The 16,633-nt window shown below is 38.1% G+C and overlaps 1 protein-coding gene across 1 annotated transcript in view; it reads right to left on the reverse strand.

Moving 5' to 3' along the window:
- Positions 1 to 16,633, reverse strand: part of MORC1 (MORC family CW-type zinc finger 1) — a 155,260-nt gene that overhangs the window by 8,232 nt on the left and 130,395 nt on the right. Inside the window, exons 22-26 of the mRNA XM_057488608.1 lie at positions 15,800 to 15,869; positions 13,704 to 13,770; positions 10,292 to 10,438; positions 3,115 to 3,202; positions 1,515 to 1,568 (exon numbers count right to left, since the gene is read on the reverse strand). Of these exons, the coding sequence (XP_057344591.1) occupies positions 1,515 to 1,568; positions 3,115 to 3,202; positions 10,292 to 10,438; positions 13,704 to 13,770; positions 15,800 to 15,869 (426 nt within the window). The remainder of the gene's footprint in view (positions 1 to 1,514; positions 1,569 to 3,114; positions 3,203 to 10,291; positions 10,439 to 13,703; positions 13,771 to 15,799; positions 15,870 to 16,633) is intronic.

Genomic DNA, 16,633 nt, shown 5'->3' on the forward strand with positions numbered 1-16,633 from the left:
AATTGTTAATGAAAAATAGTAGAGCTGGGATAGGGTAAAAATTATATTGAAAGAAAACTGTGTTTACTGTAATTAGGAAACAATGACATGTCTTCAAGCTGAAAATATTCCATTACTCCCTTTTAAACAAAACATTTAGAAAATAAACTCATGTTTCAGTTAAACAATCATGGGAAACTAAGAACTACAATACTCCTTCATTTCCAGTTGCTTATCACATTCCAGTAGGCACTCATTCAGAAATATCAGAAGCAAATATATCAACAAGGATGTTAAATTTAGGCACACTCTAAGATTTAAATACTTTGTGATGCAGCCTTCCTAAGAAGGAATGTGGTTTAGGTTCTAATTTCATTTCAAGTTTGCCTAGTCATATGTCTTTGGGGACTGATTCACAATTCTATTTCATTTATAAAAACAGGAACAAATAAACTCCATTCCCTCCAAAAAATGAGGCATTGCCTCTGCTTATAGCTGTGCTTTGCACAGTTTCAGGAGTACCATTCACCTGCTAGCCTTCATAGATTTGAATGTTTTTATGACAGTTTTCCAAAAGATGGCTGTAAGCATAAACACTTGGAAGAAGATGCTAGAATATGTGCTAGTGATAGAGTTGATGTAGCAGTTTGAGCAAACACAGGTAAAGTGGCAGTGAAGACCTAACATCTCAGTGTTGACCTTGGTGTCATGAAAAGTTCTAGACAGTTGTGGCCTCTATGATGAATATGGGAAGCTCAGTGGTTGTCCTGACTCCTCTATTAGCTTGGCCAAGTTCACCAACTCCCCAAGTTCTTGGAATCTCAGTTCCTTTAAGTGTAAATTAATGGAGTTGAGGGCATATGATTTATGAGATATTTCTCTAATAGAAGTGAAGACTCTTTGGACTCTTTTCCCCACCAGGAAATATTTAAGAACTAGATATACCGTATTATTTGAAAACTGTAAAACAAAAGTAAAACAATCTACCTAGAGAGAGAGAAAGGCTGTAATGAAATATATCACAATATTAATGGCAGTGATTTTGGGGCAGTTTGGGACTTTGGATGAATTCTTAACTTTCTTTTATTAGCATTAATTATTTTTATAACTACTTTTATAATGAAAAAAAATTTAAATAACTGTTGATAGGATACTAAAAAAAAAATAAAACAGAGAGATATCAAATTATCCTAAATAATTAAAAACTTTAATCCCCAAATAATTTCTCATTTAGTCTGATGTCTCCATAATTCAGTGAATCTCTTTCTCAAAGACTGAGAATGTCATGTTTCCTGTTCAAAATATAGTCCTACTCCAAGTGCTTCATAAGCTTTCTGCTGTGGAAACATTTGCATTTTAAAATTCAAAAAGATGTTGCTTTGTGACATCTGATATCATACACATTAATCTTAGTTTTGATAAGTGAATGCAAATTTGATTTCCTTCCAAACCTAACATTTGAAAATGTATATTATTTCTCCTTTGGAATACGGGATCATTTAGAATATAAATGACTACACTGAAAGGAAGCTTACCTGATTGAAAACCATTTTCAGCTTTTTGTTTGTCTGCTCTGGGCATTGCTCCAGCTGTTTTTGTAAATGATAGTAGAACACGAAATTAACTTTTAGAGAATGAGCTGTCTGTAACACAGTTAAAACATGCAAGTGTCTAGTATAAAAAGCATCAAAGCCTAGAATTGGCCGACATTGGTACTGTGGGCCTTTTAGGCTGGGGTCTAGTTAAATTAATAAACTAAAGCATACCTCATTTCATTCCAAAAAAAGATTACAAAAGCTTATATAATTAACATAATATCATTAACAAAATTTGCAGATAAAAAATCAAAGTGAAGGGAAAGCAAATGTTAATAAATATTCAAAAAGCTATCAGGAAGGTAGTTGGGAATCTCAGTGTCTTGGATGGGAATGCCACAGTAATAGAGTAGGAGTCCCTGGCATAAGAAATGGTATTTAAAGTCAGAGACTAGCTGAGGTCGTCTAGCAACATCATCTAACAGAGTGAAGGAAGTGTCCTGGAATGAGCCCTCCGACATGACGACATTTAAAAACTGAATAGAAGGAGTTGCCAGCAAAGAAGGCAAGAACAGAGGGAAGAAAGAAAATAGAAGTGTGTTATGGAGGTTACATAAAGCTAGAAGCAGTCAGCTGGGTGGGAGGCCTCCTGAGTGGTCAGGTAAGATAAGAAGTGACTCCTGCCTTTGTGAGCACAGTGGTCACTGGTGGCTTCACAAGAGAGTCCCAGTGAAGTAAGAAGCCCAAAGGGAGAGGAGAAGGCAAGAGTAGAATCAGAAACAATGATTATAGACTAGAAAATTAAAGTTTTCATCCAGGATCAGATTAACACAGTGGCACCGCTGTTGAACTAACTAATCATTTGGTGCTCTTTTCACTGGCAGCCTTTCCATGGGTAGCCACACTTTCCAGTAGCAATGCTGAGTATGGGGGCTGAGGAGGAGCCCTACCACCCTCCTGCACCCTGCAGGCTCTTCTCCACTCCTGCAAGCAGCTGTGGCAGCCTCAGGCTAGCACCTGACTCAGCTTCACCACAGCCCGAGGGGACCTAGCTGCTGGGGAACTACCCCTTGCGAGCCAGTATGAGGCTCACCTCATGCACCCCAGGGAGCTGATCAAAGTTTTCCATGGAATGTATATGGTATTGTCCCTGAGAGGACATTTGGTGAATATACTTCATCTTTCCCTGCTTTGTCTCAGTGATTCCAGTAAGATTGGTGCTCTGGGCACCTAATATGGCTAACCCACTGAATCCTCACCTCAGCTCCTCATGAAGGTAGCCCAGGAAGTGTATCTAAGGGATAGAAGATATTTTTGGTGTGCAGGCGAGAAGTCAAGGACTACGTCCTACTTCTTTTCATTTCTACAACCTCTAACCAGCCAGGCTCTAAGTCTGTAAGATCTTCCCAAGGTTTATTTAAACCTTAGCCTTACGGGCTTTAAATGCAGCTTTAATTTGGAGTCATCCATTTGGTATAAAGATGCCCACTTTTGTTCACTTAAGCCATTCTAGGTCCTTTTACTTATAATGCTTTACATTTTTTCTCCTCTAAGGATTAAATGCAGGATATTCCCTCAAAATTCCAAAGAGCCGGCTTACCTCAGAACTTGCTATGAGTTCCTCCAAAGATGTATAGCCAAAGTCTGGTGGTAGCTGATACTCAGGAAAAAAATGCAGAAGAATCTCCCTACAATATAAACACAGCAGAGATGGCAGTACACCAGGACAAGAAACACAGCCCTCACCTGTCAGAAACGGCTCTGTTTCCCGTGTGTTAAACATCCTGGCAAAGGTGAACATACATACCCACCAAACAGCCTGTTTACACCTCTGGCATCAAAGTGTTCTTCAAAAACCATAGGCCTGGGAGAGGGAGGTGGGTATGGCTATAAAACGGCAACAGGAAGATGGAATGATTCTGTATCTCGAGTGTGTCAAGGCCAATATCCTAATTGTGATGATGTTCTACAGTTTTGCGAGATGTTGTCGTTGGGAGAAACTGGAAAGGCTACAAAGTATCTCTCAGTATTATTTCTTACAACTGCATGTGAATCTTTAATTATCTTAAAATAAAAACTTTTGGGAGGTAGGGAGGGAAGAAACAAGTACGGGCTCACAGTGCCTGTTTATAACCAAGTAGCCCAGGAAAACCTTGTACCTACTTGAGCATTCTCAGCAGAGAACTCAGCATGTAAAATCCTGGAGGAAAGAGGCTAACTACAGGCTTACATACTTTTTCCTTAAGAAAATCAAAGAATTGAACTCTACATAGTGATTCCTTTCATCCGGGCCTCCAGGACTACACTTAGAAATTACATGTGGACCCTAATCTTCCTAAGAAGTGATGGCCATTGTTCTGACTGGTGCTTCATTTTGCCAAAAGGCAGTAGGACCCCATCCTTCTAGTGTGATGGCTTTTCTAGGATTAATCACCTACATAACACATATTTCATTCCTGGAAGAATATGAAATCTAGAAATTTACAGCTACTACATCTTAAAAGTGTATGGTTAGAGTGCTTTTATGTTGACATGTTCTAAGAACTTCATGTATATTATCCAAGGGATTCACAAAACTTTTCGATTGTAAAATAATATGGTACGTAAAAGATAAAACAGCTGTTTCTTATATAATTTACATTACCAGTATTTTAAGCATATATAACTTGTGTTAATATTCATTTATAGTTTTCAGGAGACTCAATCCAAAGAGCAAAAAGTCCTCAGCACTGCACAACATTAAATATCGCCCATATACACACACTCCTCCAAATTATTTTCCTGGCTAATAGGAAGATGAGTAGGGTGAGTAAAGGATGAAAAGGGACTTCCAGGTATTTGAGATGAGCAGAAATCAGATGGTATAGAAAACAAAGCTGCAACCAGAGTCTCTGGGGAAGGGGACCTGCGATGTGGCTGGTTTGGTGGCGTGGATGGGGTGAGAGGCCTTTTATACAAACCAGCCCACTGTCTCCCTAAATCTAGATACTTTTTCTCCAACACAGGGTTGAAAATCTTTCTGAGCATTGGTGCTTTTCATGGTGCGCATAAATTAGATGTAGAGCAAATCAGCAATCTTCTAAGGAGGTACTTCTAGAAAAACAAGTGTCAGGTGGTGATGGCATTGGTGAAAAGTGGGACAGGGTGAAGTAAAAGGTCAGGAAGAGAAAAAATTCTGGATTAGTTCTTAATTTGTGGAATCTCTACATCAAAATTTACACCAAACACCATCTATAGTCAGAATACTGCCCCACCCATATGTACCATAATTTCTATAGATAGATAGAAATTTAACTATTTTAAAATGAAACACAACTTTACATAAAGGTTTTACTGGAATCACAATAGCTTTTGCCATGTCATATTTTTTCAATATACTCAAGATCATTAATTTCACTAATATTCCCTGAACCCTTACCAAAACACAGCCTTTACCCAGGGGCACCTTCAGAGCCTGGCATTGTGCCTTATGCTAGGAACTCAACACATTGTTATTACACTGAATTCAGGGTGGTGGAGCATACAGACAAGGAAGCAAGCCATTCTGACAGTGTGAGGAGTGCTGGGGTGAGAATGGGAGTGCAGTACCGTGCATACAGAGAGGAGAGGCCCTAAGCCATAGTACGGGAGCCCCAAAGAAAGGTAGGACTTACCTAGCTGGGGAGGAGGGGGTCCTGGGATGGGGAGAGCACATGAAGGAAGCATTCCAAGCCAACTGCACTACATGTTGGAGAACTATTTCCCGATGGTATCGAGCTCCCTGGTCAGATTTAGTCACTCTTATAAAGTGCTAGAAATGTGCCAAGTGTTGCTCTATGCTTTATATAAGCAACTTGATGTGATCTTTATGGAAGCTCTTGATTCAGGTGTTATTCTTATTTTGGAGCTCTCTGGTTTCCTGGTTATTAAAGACCCCCACCCACTCCCACCATCAGACCCAAGCAGGTTCCCTACTTTCCTTCTTTGTCTCTCTCCCTCCAGGATCCCTGGTATTCAGCCTTTTACTCTAGCCTCCATAGAGCTGCTGTTAGATAGCTTTTCCCTTGGAAATTCTGTCCTGCAAGACTGACTGGAGAAGAAGACAAATTATCCAGCTCCTGCAGTTTCCAAGCACAAATACACAGAAATTTTCTTTTTCTTTTTCCTGAAACATTAATTCAGGAAAACTACTAGATACCATTTAAAAAACTGTAAGATATCAAAAACCACAAATGCAGGGGCTGAATGAAAATGTTTAAGAGTGCTTTAGAAAATTCATCCATTTACTGCCTCAAGTCCCTTTCTTTAATAATATTCTTCAATGATACTTTCTTCTGTTCCTGACAGCATATTTTAATCAAACCTTTCTCCACCCTCAAACTTCAGGTTTCCTTTAGGGCAGACTTGGTGATTCTATAATTCTTGAAAGGTCCTTCAAGGAGGTGTGTCAGGAGGTGCTCAGTGCAAACCTATAGGAATAAATGAGTGTCCACTCAATCAAGTGGATGCTATGCATACTGTGGGATTCATGAACTAAGTGCTGCCATTTCTATGGGACTTTTGTCCCACCAGGAACAACCCTTTTTCTTTTGGAGCATTTACTCAGAATTCTACCCCGAGACTTGATAATAAAATCAGGAATTTGTCTTTGACACTGTCTGTCTTCTCAAGAATTTAAGAAATAAATATCCTAAAGATACTCCAGAGCTATGACTTGCATCCAGGACCAGAGCAGGTCCTTGGCTATGGTCCCATCTCAGTTGAATTCCTACAGAACTCATATCCCTCTTTGCAACTTCGAACTGGAAATTTTTATAGAGTTCAACTATAAAATTGATGTACTAACTCAATACTGGTTCTTCTACATCATGGCCAGACTCTGAAAACGTTCAGCTAAGGGTCATTTCCTTTTCACTCCACAGCTGCATTCCTTCCTCAACAGTAATTCTTCCTTAAGAAAAATATCTTGCACTAATGCAGTTCCACTCTTTCTAGACATTAGCAGGAAAACACAGAGGCCCCTGGCCTTCCAGCTGTTCTTTTAAACAGCAACCTAGCTAACAAGCCTGGTCTTGGCTGCAGAGAAGAGCAAGCCCCCTCCTTTAGGCAGACCAAAACTCTCTTCTTCAACCCGGTCAGAGAGAAAGACAAGGGCAAAATGGAAATGGCAGGGTTCCACTTTCTAATACTGGAATCAGGTTATGGTTTTTAACAGACCTCAGTTGCTAGTATATTTATTTTTGTGACCTTTTGCTTCAGTAACTGACAGCAACCTGTAAAATGTGACTTTCTTTTTAAAACTTATTTTTAGTATTTTTAAAATTTAAGACAACCTAAAGAATGTCTGAGCTTCTGTAGAGTTTAAATAAATGAAGTCTGCCTAATTACCAAGTGACCATAGAAACAATAAACTGAAACAAGGTTTATAGGGTTAGCAGTTAAAAGCAAGGACTATGAGACCAAACTGCCAGGATTTATATTCCAGTTCTGCCACCCAAGTAATTTGTATGGGCAAATTACTTAACATCTACATACCTCAATTTTCTCATCGGTTACATGAGGATAATAAAACTATCTCTTCATAGGGAAGCTGTAAGGTTTAAGTGAGTTTACATATGCAAAGCCTTTAGGACAGTGCCTGGCACATGGTAAGTACATAACAATATATTTTTATTATTATTATTGGAAGTGACTTGAGAGGTTATACTGCTCCAATATTTAGGAGTATCTGATAAAATTTAACAGTCTAGATCTCAGTTTAGCTTATTTATTTCAAACTTAACATACTCAGTTATACCCCATTATTGAATATTTTCTTATCTAGCAATATTATTCACTACTTTTTACATTAGTCTCTTTCAATTTAATTAAAAGCATTCTTTGAATATCTCTATTATGTGAGACACAGTGTGAAAAATCCAATCTGTTCTTTCAAAGAAGTTACTGTATTTGGAGATTAAATAAACTAATATATATAAAACAAAAAATAATAAAAGACAGGAAAATGCTAAGCTGAGCAAAATCAGGTGATGAAAATGGGCAGTGAAAACTACTATGTTTTATTAGTTTATTCCATTAGTATGAACTAAACAGAGATGGCCTGAATGGTAGTGTGGAAAGGAATAAGGACAATGTCACATCCAAAGGGAACCAAGTGGAGGGAACACTCCATACACTTAAAAGGGTGCTGACCCTTCCGTTTATCATGTGACAAGCAAGTCATATCTGGTGAATAACTGTGAATGTGAAGACCCTGGTGCCCTCCACAGTGTACACAGCCAGACACAATCTTTATGCCTTGAGGGATTTAAAGTCTTGTTAACACAAGGAATAACGTGCACCAGATATAGGATAGTGTGGTATAGAAAAGAAAACAACAAAGAAGACAAGAAATCTGTTTTCACTGGTGAAATGTGAGAAAACATACCACATGCTGCTAAAGGCAGAAGAGAAAACTGGTAAATGAGGAGCTCATTCCAGTTAGAGTTTTGTGTACTGTACAGTTCTTTTTCCACTGAATATCTTTATAAAACAATCACCACAAAAAATTCAAGCTGCTACAGAAAAGAGCTGATTCATTTGGCTTTCAGAGTGTTCAACTGATAATAGTATGATGATTCAAGCACTAAAGAGTCTACCTACTCATTAGGGAGACAGTTTCTGGGAAATTTTAATTTTCTATTGACAATTAAAGAAGTCGATGTACTTTAAAGTCTTAGTACAATCAATCAGATCATCTCCTTTTTGATCACAAGTAACATTAAAATTAGAAGTAATGATACACTTAGGTGCAGAACAAAAATTACCTAAGTGAAAACTAGGGAAAAATGGATAGATTCCAAATCAGAGAGCCTGGCCTTAAACCCAGCCCTGTCCTTTGTAGCTGTGTGACTGTACTTGTGACTTTGAGTGTGGTACTTTGCTTCTCTGAGCTTTGGTATTTTTTTAAATAACACCAACCTTGTTAATTCGTGGGAATAAGGAGCTAATGTACACAAAGAAACAGGGTGAATGCCTAAACTATAATACTGACTCAAAAATGATTGATACTATTATCAGGAAGGCCTGGTTTATTTGAAACAATATCGTGATCATTGGCATGTGGTCCTACCATACATTTTTAATAATATGCACATATTTATTCAGATATACACAGGCACATACACATATAATTGATTGCATATTACCATGGCTTAGTAACCAACTGATATGCCTGAATCTTGGAACTTGTAAATAACAAACCAAGACTAAAATTTATGGCTACCCTACTTCAAAGCTGGGGATCTTATTACATGTTACTTCTGGACAGATACTGACAAAAGGTAAGAAACTGGTTGGAGAATCCCATTCTTTTGGGATTACACTGGAGGCCATGGCAGTATGAGACTGACATCCATCCAGAACAAGTAGCCTTTTTCAACCTCATAATATCTTTACAAGACCGAGGTCTGGCCTGCTTCTGTCCTGTTCCCTGGCTGTGTGTGGGCTTGCCAACCCAGACACTATGGCAGATGTGGTGGTCAGAGCTTAGTGATCAGGAATGTAGCAATTGGTCAACAATGTCTCTGGTTTCCTATTATAATTAGTGAAAGTGGGTCTTCATGCAAAGTTCAAGACAGAGCCACCTTCACATAATGGGGAATGCTTCCTCCTTTCTCCTGGGCAGGATGGTGTTAGGATTGTGCTCCTCAAGGTGAGCAGGTGCGTCCTTCATCCCCATGTAAGCACAGCCCCACGGCCCTGGATTCTGCCACACACCTAGAGAGCCCAAGACAACTGCAGAACTAGTTCCTTACAGTGGTTTGAACCTACTTTCACACACAGGACCATACCCTGGGCCTGAATAGAAGCTATCATCCCCTAGATACATGCCCCACCTCTACCTTTCTCTTTCTTCTTACCTGCTTCTATTCTTTGCCAACTGTCTTCTTCAGGACGATTTTGTTGGTCACTGATCAGAAAGCCAGATTTTCCTAAGGAGAAGTACTATTCCAGCCAGGGTATGTTGTGTATTCTTGTCTGAAAGTCTTTTACTTTACACAGGCCCCTTACAGTCTGTGAACCCCAAATAAACCAATTGGCTGTGCTGATTTGGTGGTATTACTGTTTCTGCCTCTCACCCACACATGGGACACCTGTTTCAGAGCACTCTGCTGTATACTAACTTCTTTGGCTTCACCATAAAGCCCCTTCTATCATGGGTCCTATTTGGAAAAACTCTGAATCCCGGAATTTACCCTCTCTTGTCTCCATCCTTTGAGGCCTGAGATCCAAACGTCTACACTCCTTATTAACTAATGTTACCATTCTCCATCGAACCAAAGAGTAAAACTCAGTTTCCCCCAGTTGGTTTAGTATCTCAAGTTGCAAAAGTGACTTTCTAGAAGGCCATACAAATGCCATGAGGGTCTTTGTGAGGCAAAAAATAAGAAAGAGAAAGAAAGGAAGAGAATGAAAAAGAAAGAGAGTGGGAGGGAGAAAGAAAAAAAGAAAGAGAAAGAGAGAAAGAAAGGAATTCAGTAAGGCAAATTCAGTAAGAATTCTTCATAACATTCAAGAGAAGACAAATATCACCATATAGCCAGACCATGTAACAATGGGCAGTTAGTGGCTGTTACTCTGTTTCAAGGGACATTTAACCTGTGGTACATCTAAATCCATGTAGTTACAGAGACAAGTCATAAAGTCATTCTGCTGAATTCCTCAGTAACATTACCACTCAAAGGGAAAACATCAGACATTGTCACTGCCTGAAAGTGCAACAAAGCCTATGGACACATGTTAGCATATATCTTTACCTTAAATTAGACGTCAGTTTTCTTACTGTCTCCTTGACAGATGTGCTGTGAGACAACTTTGCCAGGGAAGAGGCAACTTCACAACCACCACTCACAGAAACTTCTGTTTTGTGTCCAGAACTTGGACTTAAATCTTCCGTGGGCACACTGCACAAAAATAAGCTGAGGTTTATCATTTCAAAGTAGGAATCTTCTTAACTACCAATAAATTCAGAAAATTAACATATGACAGATGAAATGTTAGTTAAGAACAAATGAAGCAAGGCCATAAAATGTAATGATGAAATTGCCAGTTACATAGTTATACAAAATCAATTCTCAATTAGAAGAATTACTATTTATTTCTGACAAATCTTGTTTCAAAGTTTTGTGTAGCCACAATTAAGAAGAATTGGCAGTAATTTATTCTTAACAAAAGCAGTCATACACTATTTATTATTTGCTGAAAGACGCTTTTAAACTAAAGTTCTATATTAGCCTGGGGGAAGGTACATACAGAAATAAAACAAAAAAGGGTCAAAGTCAGTTGAAAGAACTATTTAGCCAAGATCTGGAAGAAGAAGAGTGTTCAAGTGAGGTGTAATGATATGGGATCAAAATGAGGAAGGGCTGTTTAGAGAAAGAGAAGACAGCGCTCTTGGGGAGGACTGAGCACAAAGGAGAGAGAGAGAGAAAGAAGAGCAGAGGCTGGCACTTGGGCCATGGGATGGGGGCTGGAGTTGGTTCTCTATTTATTATTATTTACTGAGCAAAGCAGGCACCCCCACTGCAGGGTTTCTTATGTGGAAACAAGGGGATCTGATTCGTATTTTAAAAGGAAAACCGGCTATAGCACAGAGAATAACTGGCAATGAAGATGCATAAAGTGACATGGTATTGATGAGACCCAAAGCTTTCAGTATGGTAGGAACAAAAAAGTTTGAGAGGGCTGGAGTATATGCAATATAGGAGACAAAGCCAGGTGGGAAGTAGGGTGAGATCACCCAGGGTTCTGTTTGCCAAGTAATAAGGAGATTTTTGTAGTCTTTTTATGCTAATGTCTGTAAATTAAGACTGCAGCCCTAGTGAGTTTTAGAAGTTTACACTGTATGAGCCTTTTAAAAATTGGATAATAGTTTATGTCAAATAGAATGTACTTCTGCTTTCACAGTTATTTAGCATTAATTATACTGTCTAACTTCAGCTGATATTTGTTTAAGATTAAGAGCATTATAACTAATGCTTAATTGTCTGTTAAGGAATACTTGCACAATGTCTGAAGTCCATTAATTATAATCTCCTTTGTGCTGAAATTTTATTAAAGATGTCTTTACATTTTTTTTTTTTTTTAGCATTTTGGGGATGTGGGAATTCACAATGGTGTTGGGGGTGGAGGGTAAATTGCACTACACCAGAGCACAGAGATTCCAGGCTGAACCTGTTTCTCCTTCTGCCAAAAAGTAGTGCCTACCTCACAAAGCCATGCTAAGGATTAAACAAGAAATATAAAGAATTTAGCTCAATGCTTACTATTGGTAGGTGCTCATTAAATAGTACTTAATTATTATTGTTATGATCATCTTTATTATCACTATCACTAGTGATATCATTTGACAAGATTCTTCCATTAAGATTGTTCTAACTGGACCATAGTTCTAACATTCATATTGTAGTTACAATTCAAAAATGATGAAAATAAAACAACCTCATAAAAGCCTAGAAGTAATATTAATTAAATAATAGACAAAAACATACACAATGTTTTAGTTTTTGGATGGATCTTAAATTTTAAGTAATATTAATTAAATAATAGACAAAAACATACACAATGTTTTAGTTTTGGGATGGATCTTAAATTTTAACTCAAATTTTAATAAATAACTCTAGGTTAAAGTATTATCCCTAAAACTTAGTAGCAACAGCCCTGGAAAAAAACAGCATCATTTATTCAATCAACAAATATTACAGAATGCTGACTTTGAGTCAGGTGCTTTTCTGGACTCTAAGGATGCAGAAGTAAGCAAGAGAGCCCCTGCTCTCATGGAGTGGGTTAACATCTAGTGAAAAATACAGAAAATAAGCAAACCAGAGTGTAAACTCTGAAAAGATGTAAATGATTGAATGAGATACTTTAAAATAGTAGCAGACGCTCTGAAAAAAATTAAAACAGGATATGCAACTTGATAGTGAGCCTTGTCAGAATTGGGGTGGACTATTTTAGATGGAGTAGTCAAGGAAGACCTCTCAGAGGCTTAGAGTTATGAGGAAGGAAAGATATGGCCTCTGTTCCTAATGAAGCTTATATGCAATGGGAAGAGAGACAGACAGTTCCACTGGACTGTGAAGCATTGTTCACCATTGTGTGTCAGAACATAGCTGGTATTTCACAAGTAATTACCGAAGCTGAATGAATTATGATGCAATATGATCACTGCACTGCAGACTCTGTGAATACCTGAATTTGCATGGGAGAGTTGGGGGACCCCAAAGGAAAGAATACTTGAACTGAAACTTGAATGAAAGGGTACAGACTGATATGCAAGTTTCAGAGGGCATTCAAGCAAAGAACTAGTGTGGGCGGAGGTGGCAGTACATGATAAAAGAGAACTATTAGTAATTTAGAAACTCTGAACAGAAACATGGGGGCAAAAGAGAGAGGTGGGAGTGAAGAGGACTTTGTAACTTATTTTAAAAGTGACATGGCTAGGAAAGGTTTTTGAGTAGAAGAGTGAAGTCATGGGATTTCATGTTAGAGTGACTATTCTGTCAGCTAGTGCAGGTAAATAAAAGCTCTCCTCTGTTTTGTCTTACACTTAATTCACTGTGCTTTTACAAAAAAACAGCACAGGATTTAGATTCAGAGACGGTGTGTCTGATTGCCTGGAAAGCAGCTTAGACAGGTAGGTAGTGAGTGAGATAAGAACTGGCTTCCTTGAAAATATTCTTTTCGTTCTATTGGGCATCCAAAACATTCAGCTGATTTTATTTTAAAAGTGACAAAAGTCTCAAGTCAAGAAAATTCGAGCATGCAATGATTATTATAATTACATCTATATATATGACAAGGAGATAATGGGCCAACCACAAAAAATGGGCCATGATTTCATAGCCGTATATATGTGTGCATGACATTTTTAGTTCTTTGACTACATTACAGTAATATGAATTAGTTGCTTGCTGTGAGTACAAAGTTAAGTTTGTTCCATTTCATTATTCCAAAATCCTCACAGAAGAAAATGAAAAGGTTTGGGGAAAAGGTGAGACATCTAGTACATTCTGATCTTTCTTGCTTCCTTTGTAAAATCTGGTTCCATTCTTAATTGCCTTTGCTTATTGCTATTATTTTCTTTCTTCTTGTATTTAAGCATTGATAATTACTTTTCAACAGTATAATTTCAGTCACTTGGAATTTGTATAACTGCAGTAAACTCACCTTTCCCAGTTAAGCGATGAAGAGTTTCTCTCTATTTCTGGAGTATCACTGCACAGTTCCTGTTTTTCTTCCAAAGAACATAGACAAAATGAAGACAATTGCATTTTTATGATCGCACAATAAAGTGAACTGCAAGGAGTGTTCGTACTTCATTAACTACTCGTATATAATTTGGCTTTGTATTCAAACACTCTTTTGTTAAAATTACACCAATATGTTCTTAAGGCAATTTATAATAATCTTTTAATGAAGTGTAGATAGTATATATAATAATTCAAAGGCCTCTGTAACTTGTTTTTTGTAATTTATTTTTAATGATGTTTATTATCTGCTATTGGTATGTATGGGGTGCCTGATTGGGACTGTTCAGATTTCCTTCTGTCACCAGCCTCTGCCCAGGCAATCACCTGTCTTCCCCGTAGTGCCACACTCTGTTCACTTTGCATTTAGGTTCAAAGACATCCTGACAGATCCCAGCAGAAATACGTCCCCACAGGAGAGTCAAACTTAGAGCAGGAAGAGACCTGGAGACGTCTAGTTGGTCTTCTCAGAGAACCTCAGAATCGTAGGTACAGAAAGGTTATGATTTGTTTAGTCCACAGAGATGCAGAAAGGCTTTGATCGTCCTGGACTGATTTTTTAGAGATTCTTAGGGACAGTTAAGTAATAAGTCAGTGTGTCCTTCTTCCATCTATCTCTATAATTCTTTGTGATAACTCTCCAAATTTATTGTTCCACCAAGTAAATAAACCCTTGCCAACAAGTTTAGGGCCACTGTAGGCCAAATGGAACAGGACAGCAACAAGGAAAGCTTTGGATGGTGGGTAAATGGCTGAGGATCTGCCTGACTCCTTTAAGGAACTATAAAAGGGAACAGACAGTTTTTCCAAGCGCACTGCAGGCACAGTTAGTTTTATTCACTGACTTGCATACAAAGTGAAATTTTTTAACCCAACAGCCAACTAATCCATAATTATAGTCATTTAAAAATATTTCACAATTTGTTCCTTCCAAACCCAGGATAAAAGTATTTGAAATTAAATATTAATTTTTGGATCAAAATTGTATTAACAATTTTTGCATTACAATTTGGAAATCCAACAGACACTTGAAGTCATATTAATAGTTGGAAACTCTTTAAAAAGATTGACTTTAAAATGAAGGGACCCTTACAGAAGAAATCTTGATTGTGGATTTGCAAATTATCCTAATTAAGATGAAAAAGAAAGTGTGATTTCTTAGGGACCTCACTAATAGGTTCAAATACAAAGATGTGAATGAAAGACTGATTAGGTTACCTAAGCAACAAAGTATGAAGGAAGGGAGCACTTACAACCAAAAGTGAGCATAAAATGATGGCATGGATCCACACACAAAGGATTGGAAATAATGAAGCCAAAATTAGCTCAGTGTTGCTAAGGAGTCTAAAAAAAGCTTTAAACTTATTTCAGAATACAAAGATGACAATGATAATAACGGACTTGTGCTTGGCCCAATGGCATAATTATAAAGAGAGAATGGCATAATAATAATATAATACACAATAAAAGAATTAATAATAATCAATGGACACTAAGAAAATAGAATTTTCTGAGTCCAGTGGTTTCCAGTTTCTCTATGTAGGTAAACTGTCTTTTGAGTTGAATATTAAAGATGGAAACTGTTTCAGAATCATGTTTAGGGGAATCATAAATGCAGAAAAAGATTAAATTATTGAAAACAGGAGAACGTCATTACAATTGTAAAAACGAATTCTGAAAATTAAAGACCTCATATCAATCCTTGGCAAATTTCTAAGTAGAATTCCATGCAGAGGGCGTCTTGGACCTACTGCTGGGAATTGCAGGCAGTGTGGATGTATTGGGGCACTAGTCTCAGGAAGGAAGGGTCTCTCTGCCCCTTTGAAACGCATGAGGTTGGTGGCTCATTCTCTACCCACCCTTCCTCTTCTACTGGAACAACAAATTTTAACTTTAAAGATTCAAACTGCTGCCAAACGTCTGACCTATAGCCCACATAAGATACGTCACATAAGTCATCTTGAAAACAACTCAAACATTACAGCCAATATATGTAAACTGAATATTTTTTTTTACCTTTTTTCATAAAAGAAACTTCATTTTTTTCTTGTTTCAATGAAACATCAGTGTCACCTTCATCTAAAACCTGGAAAACAAGCCCTTCATTTAAAGCTGTACAAAAAATAGGACATATTAAATGATATGAAAATGACTCCAATATCAGTGCCTGTATCAGAGGAGAGTGGCCATAAAGTTGTCAGAAGTACAATTTATGCACACATTATGAAGAAAACATACTTCTACACATGCTATAGAAGGTTATACTGGCATACATCTCAAGGATGACTGCATTATAATTGGCATATGTACTTCTATCATTTCTTTAAAAGAATATTCACATTTCTACAAATATTTGCACAGATATTTTTACATGGATGTAACAAAGACTCCAACAAATGAGCCAAATATTTGGTTGACCAGGAACAGCCATAACACCTCTGCTGTGTTGAGATGGCTTATCCACACCCCTGGTCGCTACAGAGGAGACACAGAGTATGAGCTCATCATCAGTGCAAGGAAAACCTGGGAGAGGTTGTGGCCTGGAGCCCCAATGCATGATGGGGAAGAAGATGGGGATGGGAACGGGGGGCACACCTGGAATGGTGAGGGAAGGGATACCTAATCATTTGACAGAAGCCCAGGAAAACTGCCTGAAAGGGGTTGCAGAGCCTTAATATATTGAATGCGGGAGCCAGGAGAGTTGGTGGCTCCTGAGAGTGGGGGCGCATGTGTGTGTGTGATGCCAGGGGTAGGGGTGAGGGGAGTTGGGAGTGCTGAGAGGTGGAGTATGCCATTCTAAAAAAGGCCAGGTCTACCATTGCTTGGGAATCCTGTTAAGACCCATTTACA

Source organism: Manis pentadactyla, chromosome 1 (genome assembly GCF_030020395.1).
Source record: "Manis pentadactyla isolate mManPen7 chromosome 1, mManPen7.hap1, whole genome shotgun sequence".
Taxonomy (NCBI): Eukaryota; Metazoa; Chordata; class Mammalia; order Pholidota; family Manidae; genus Manis; species Manis pentadactyla.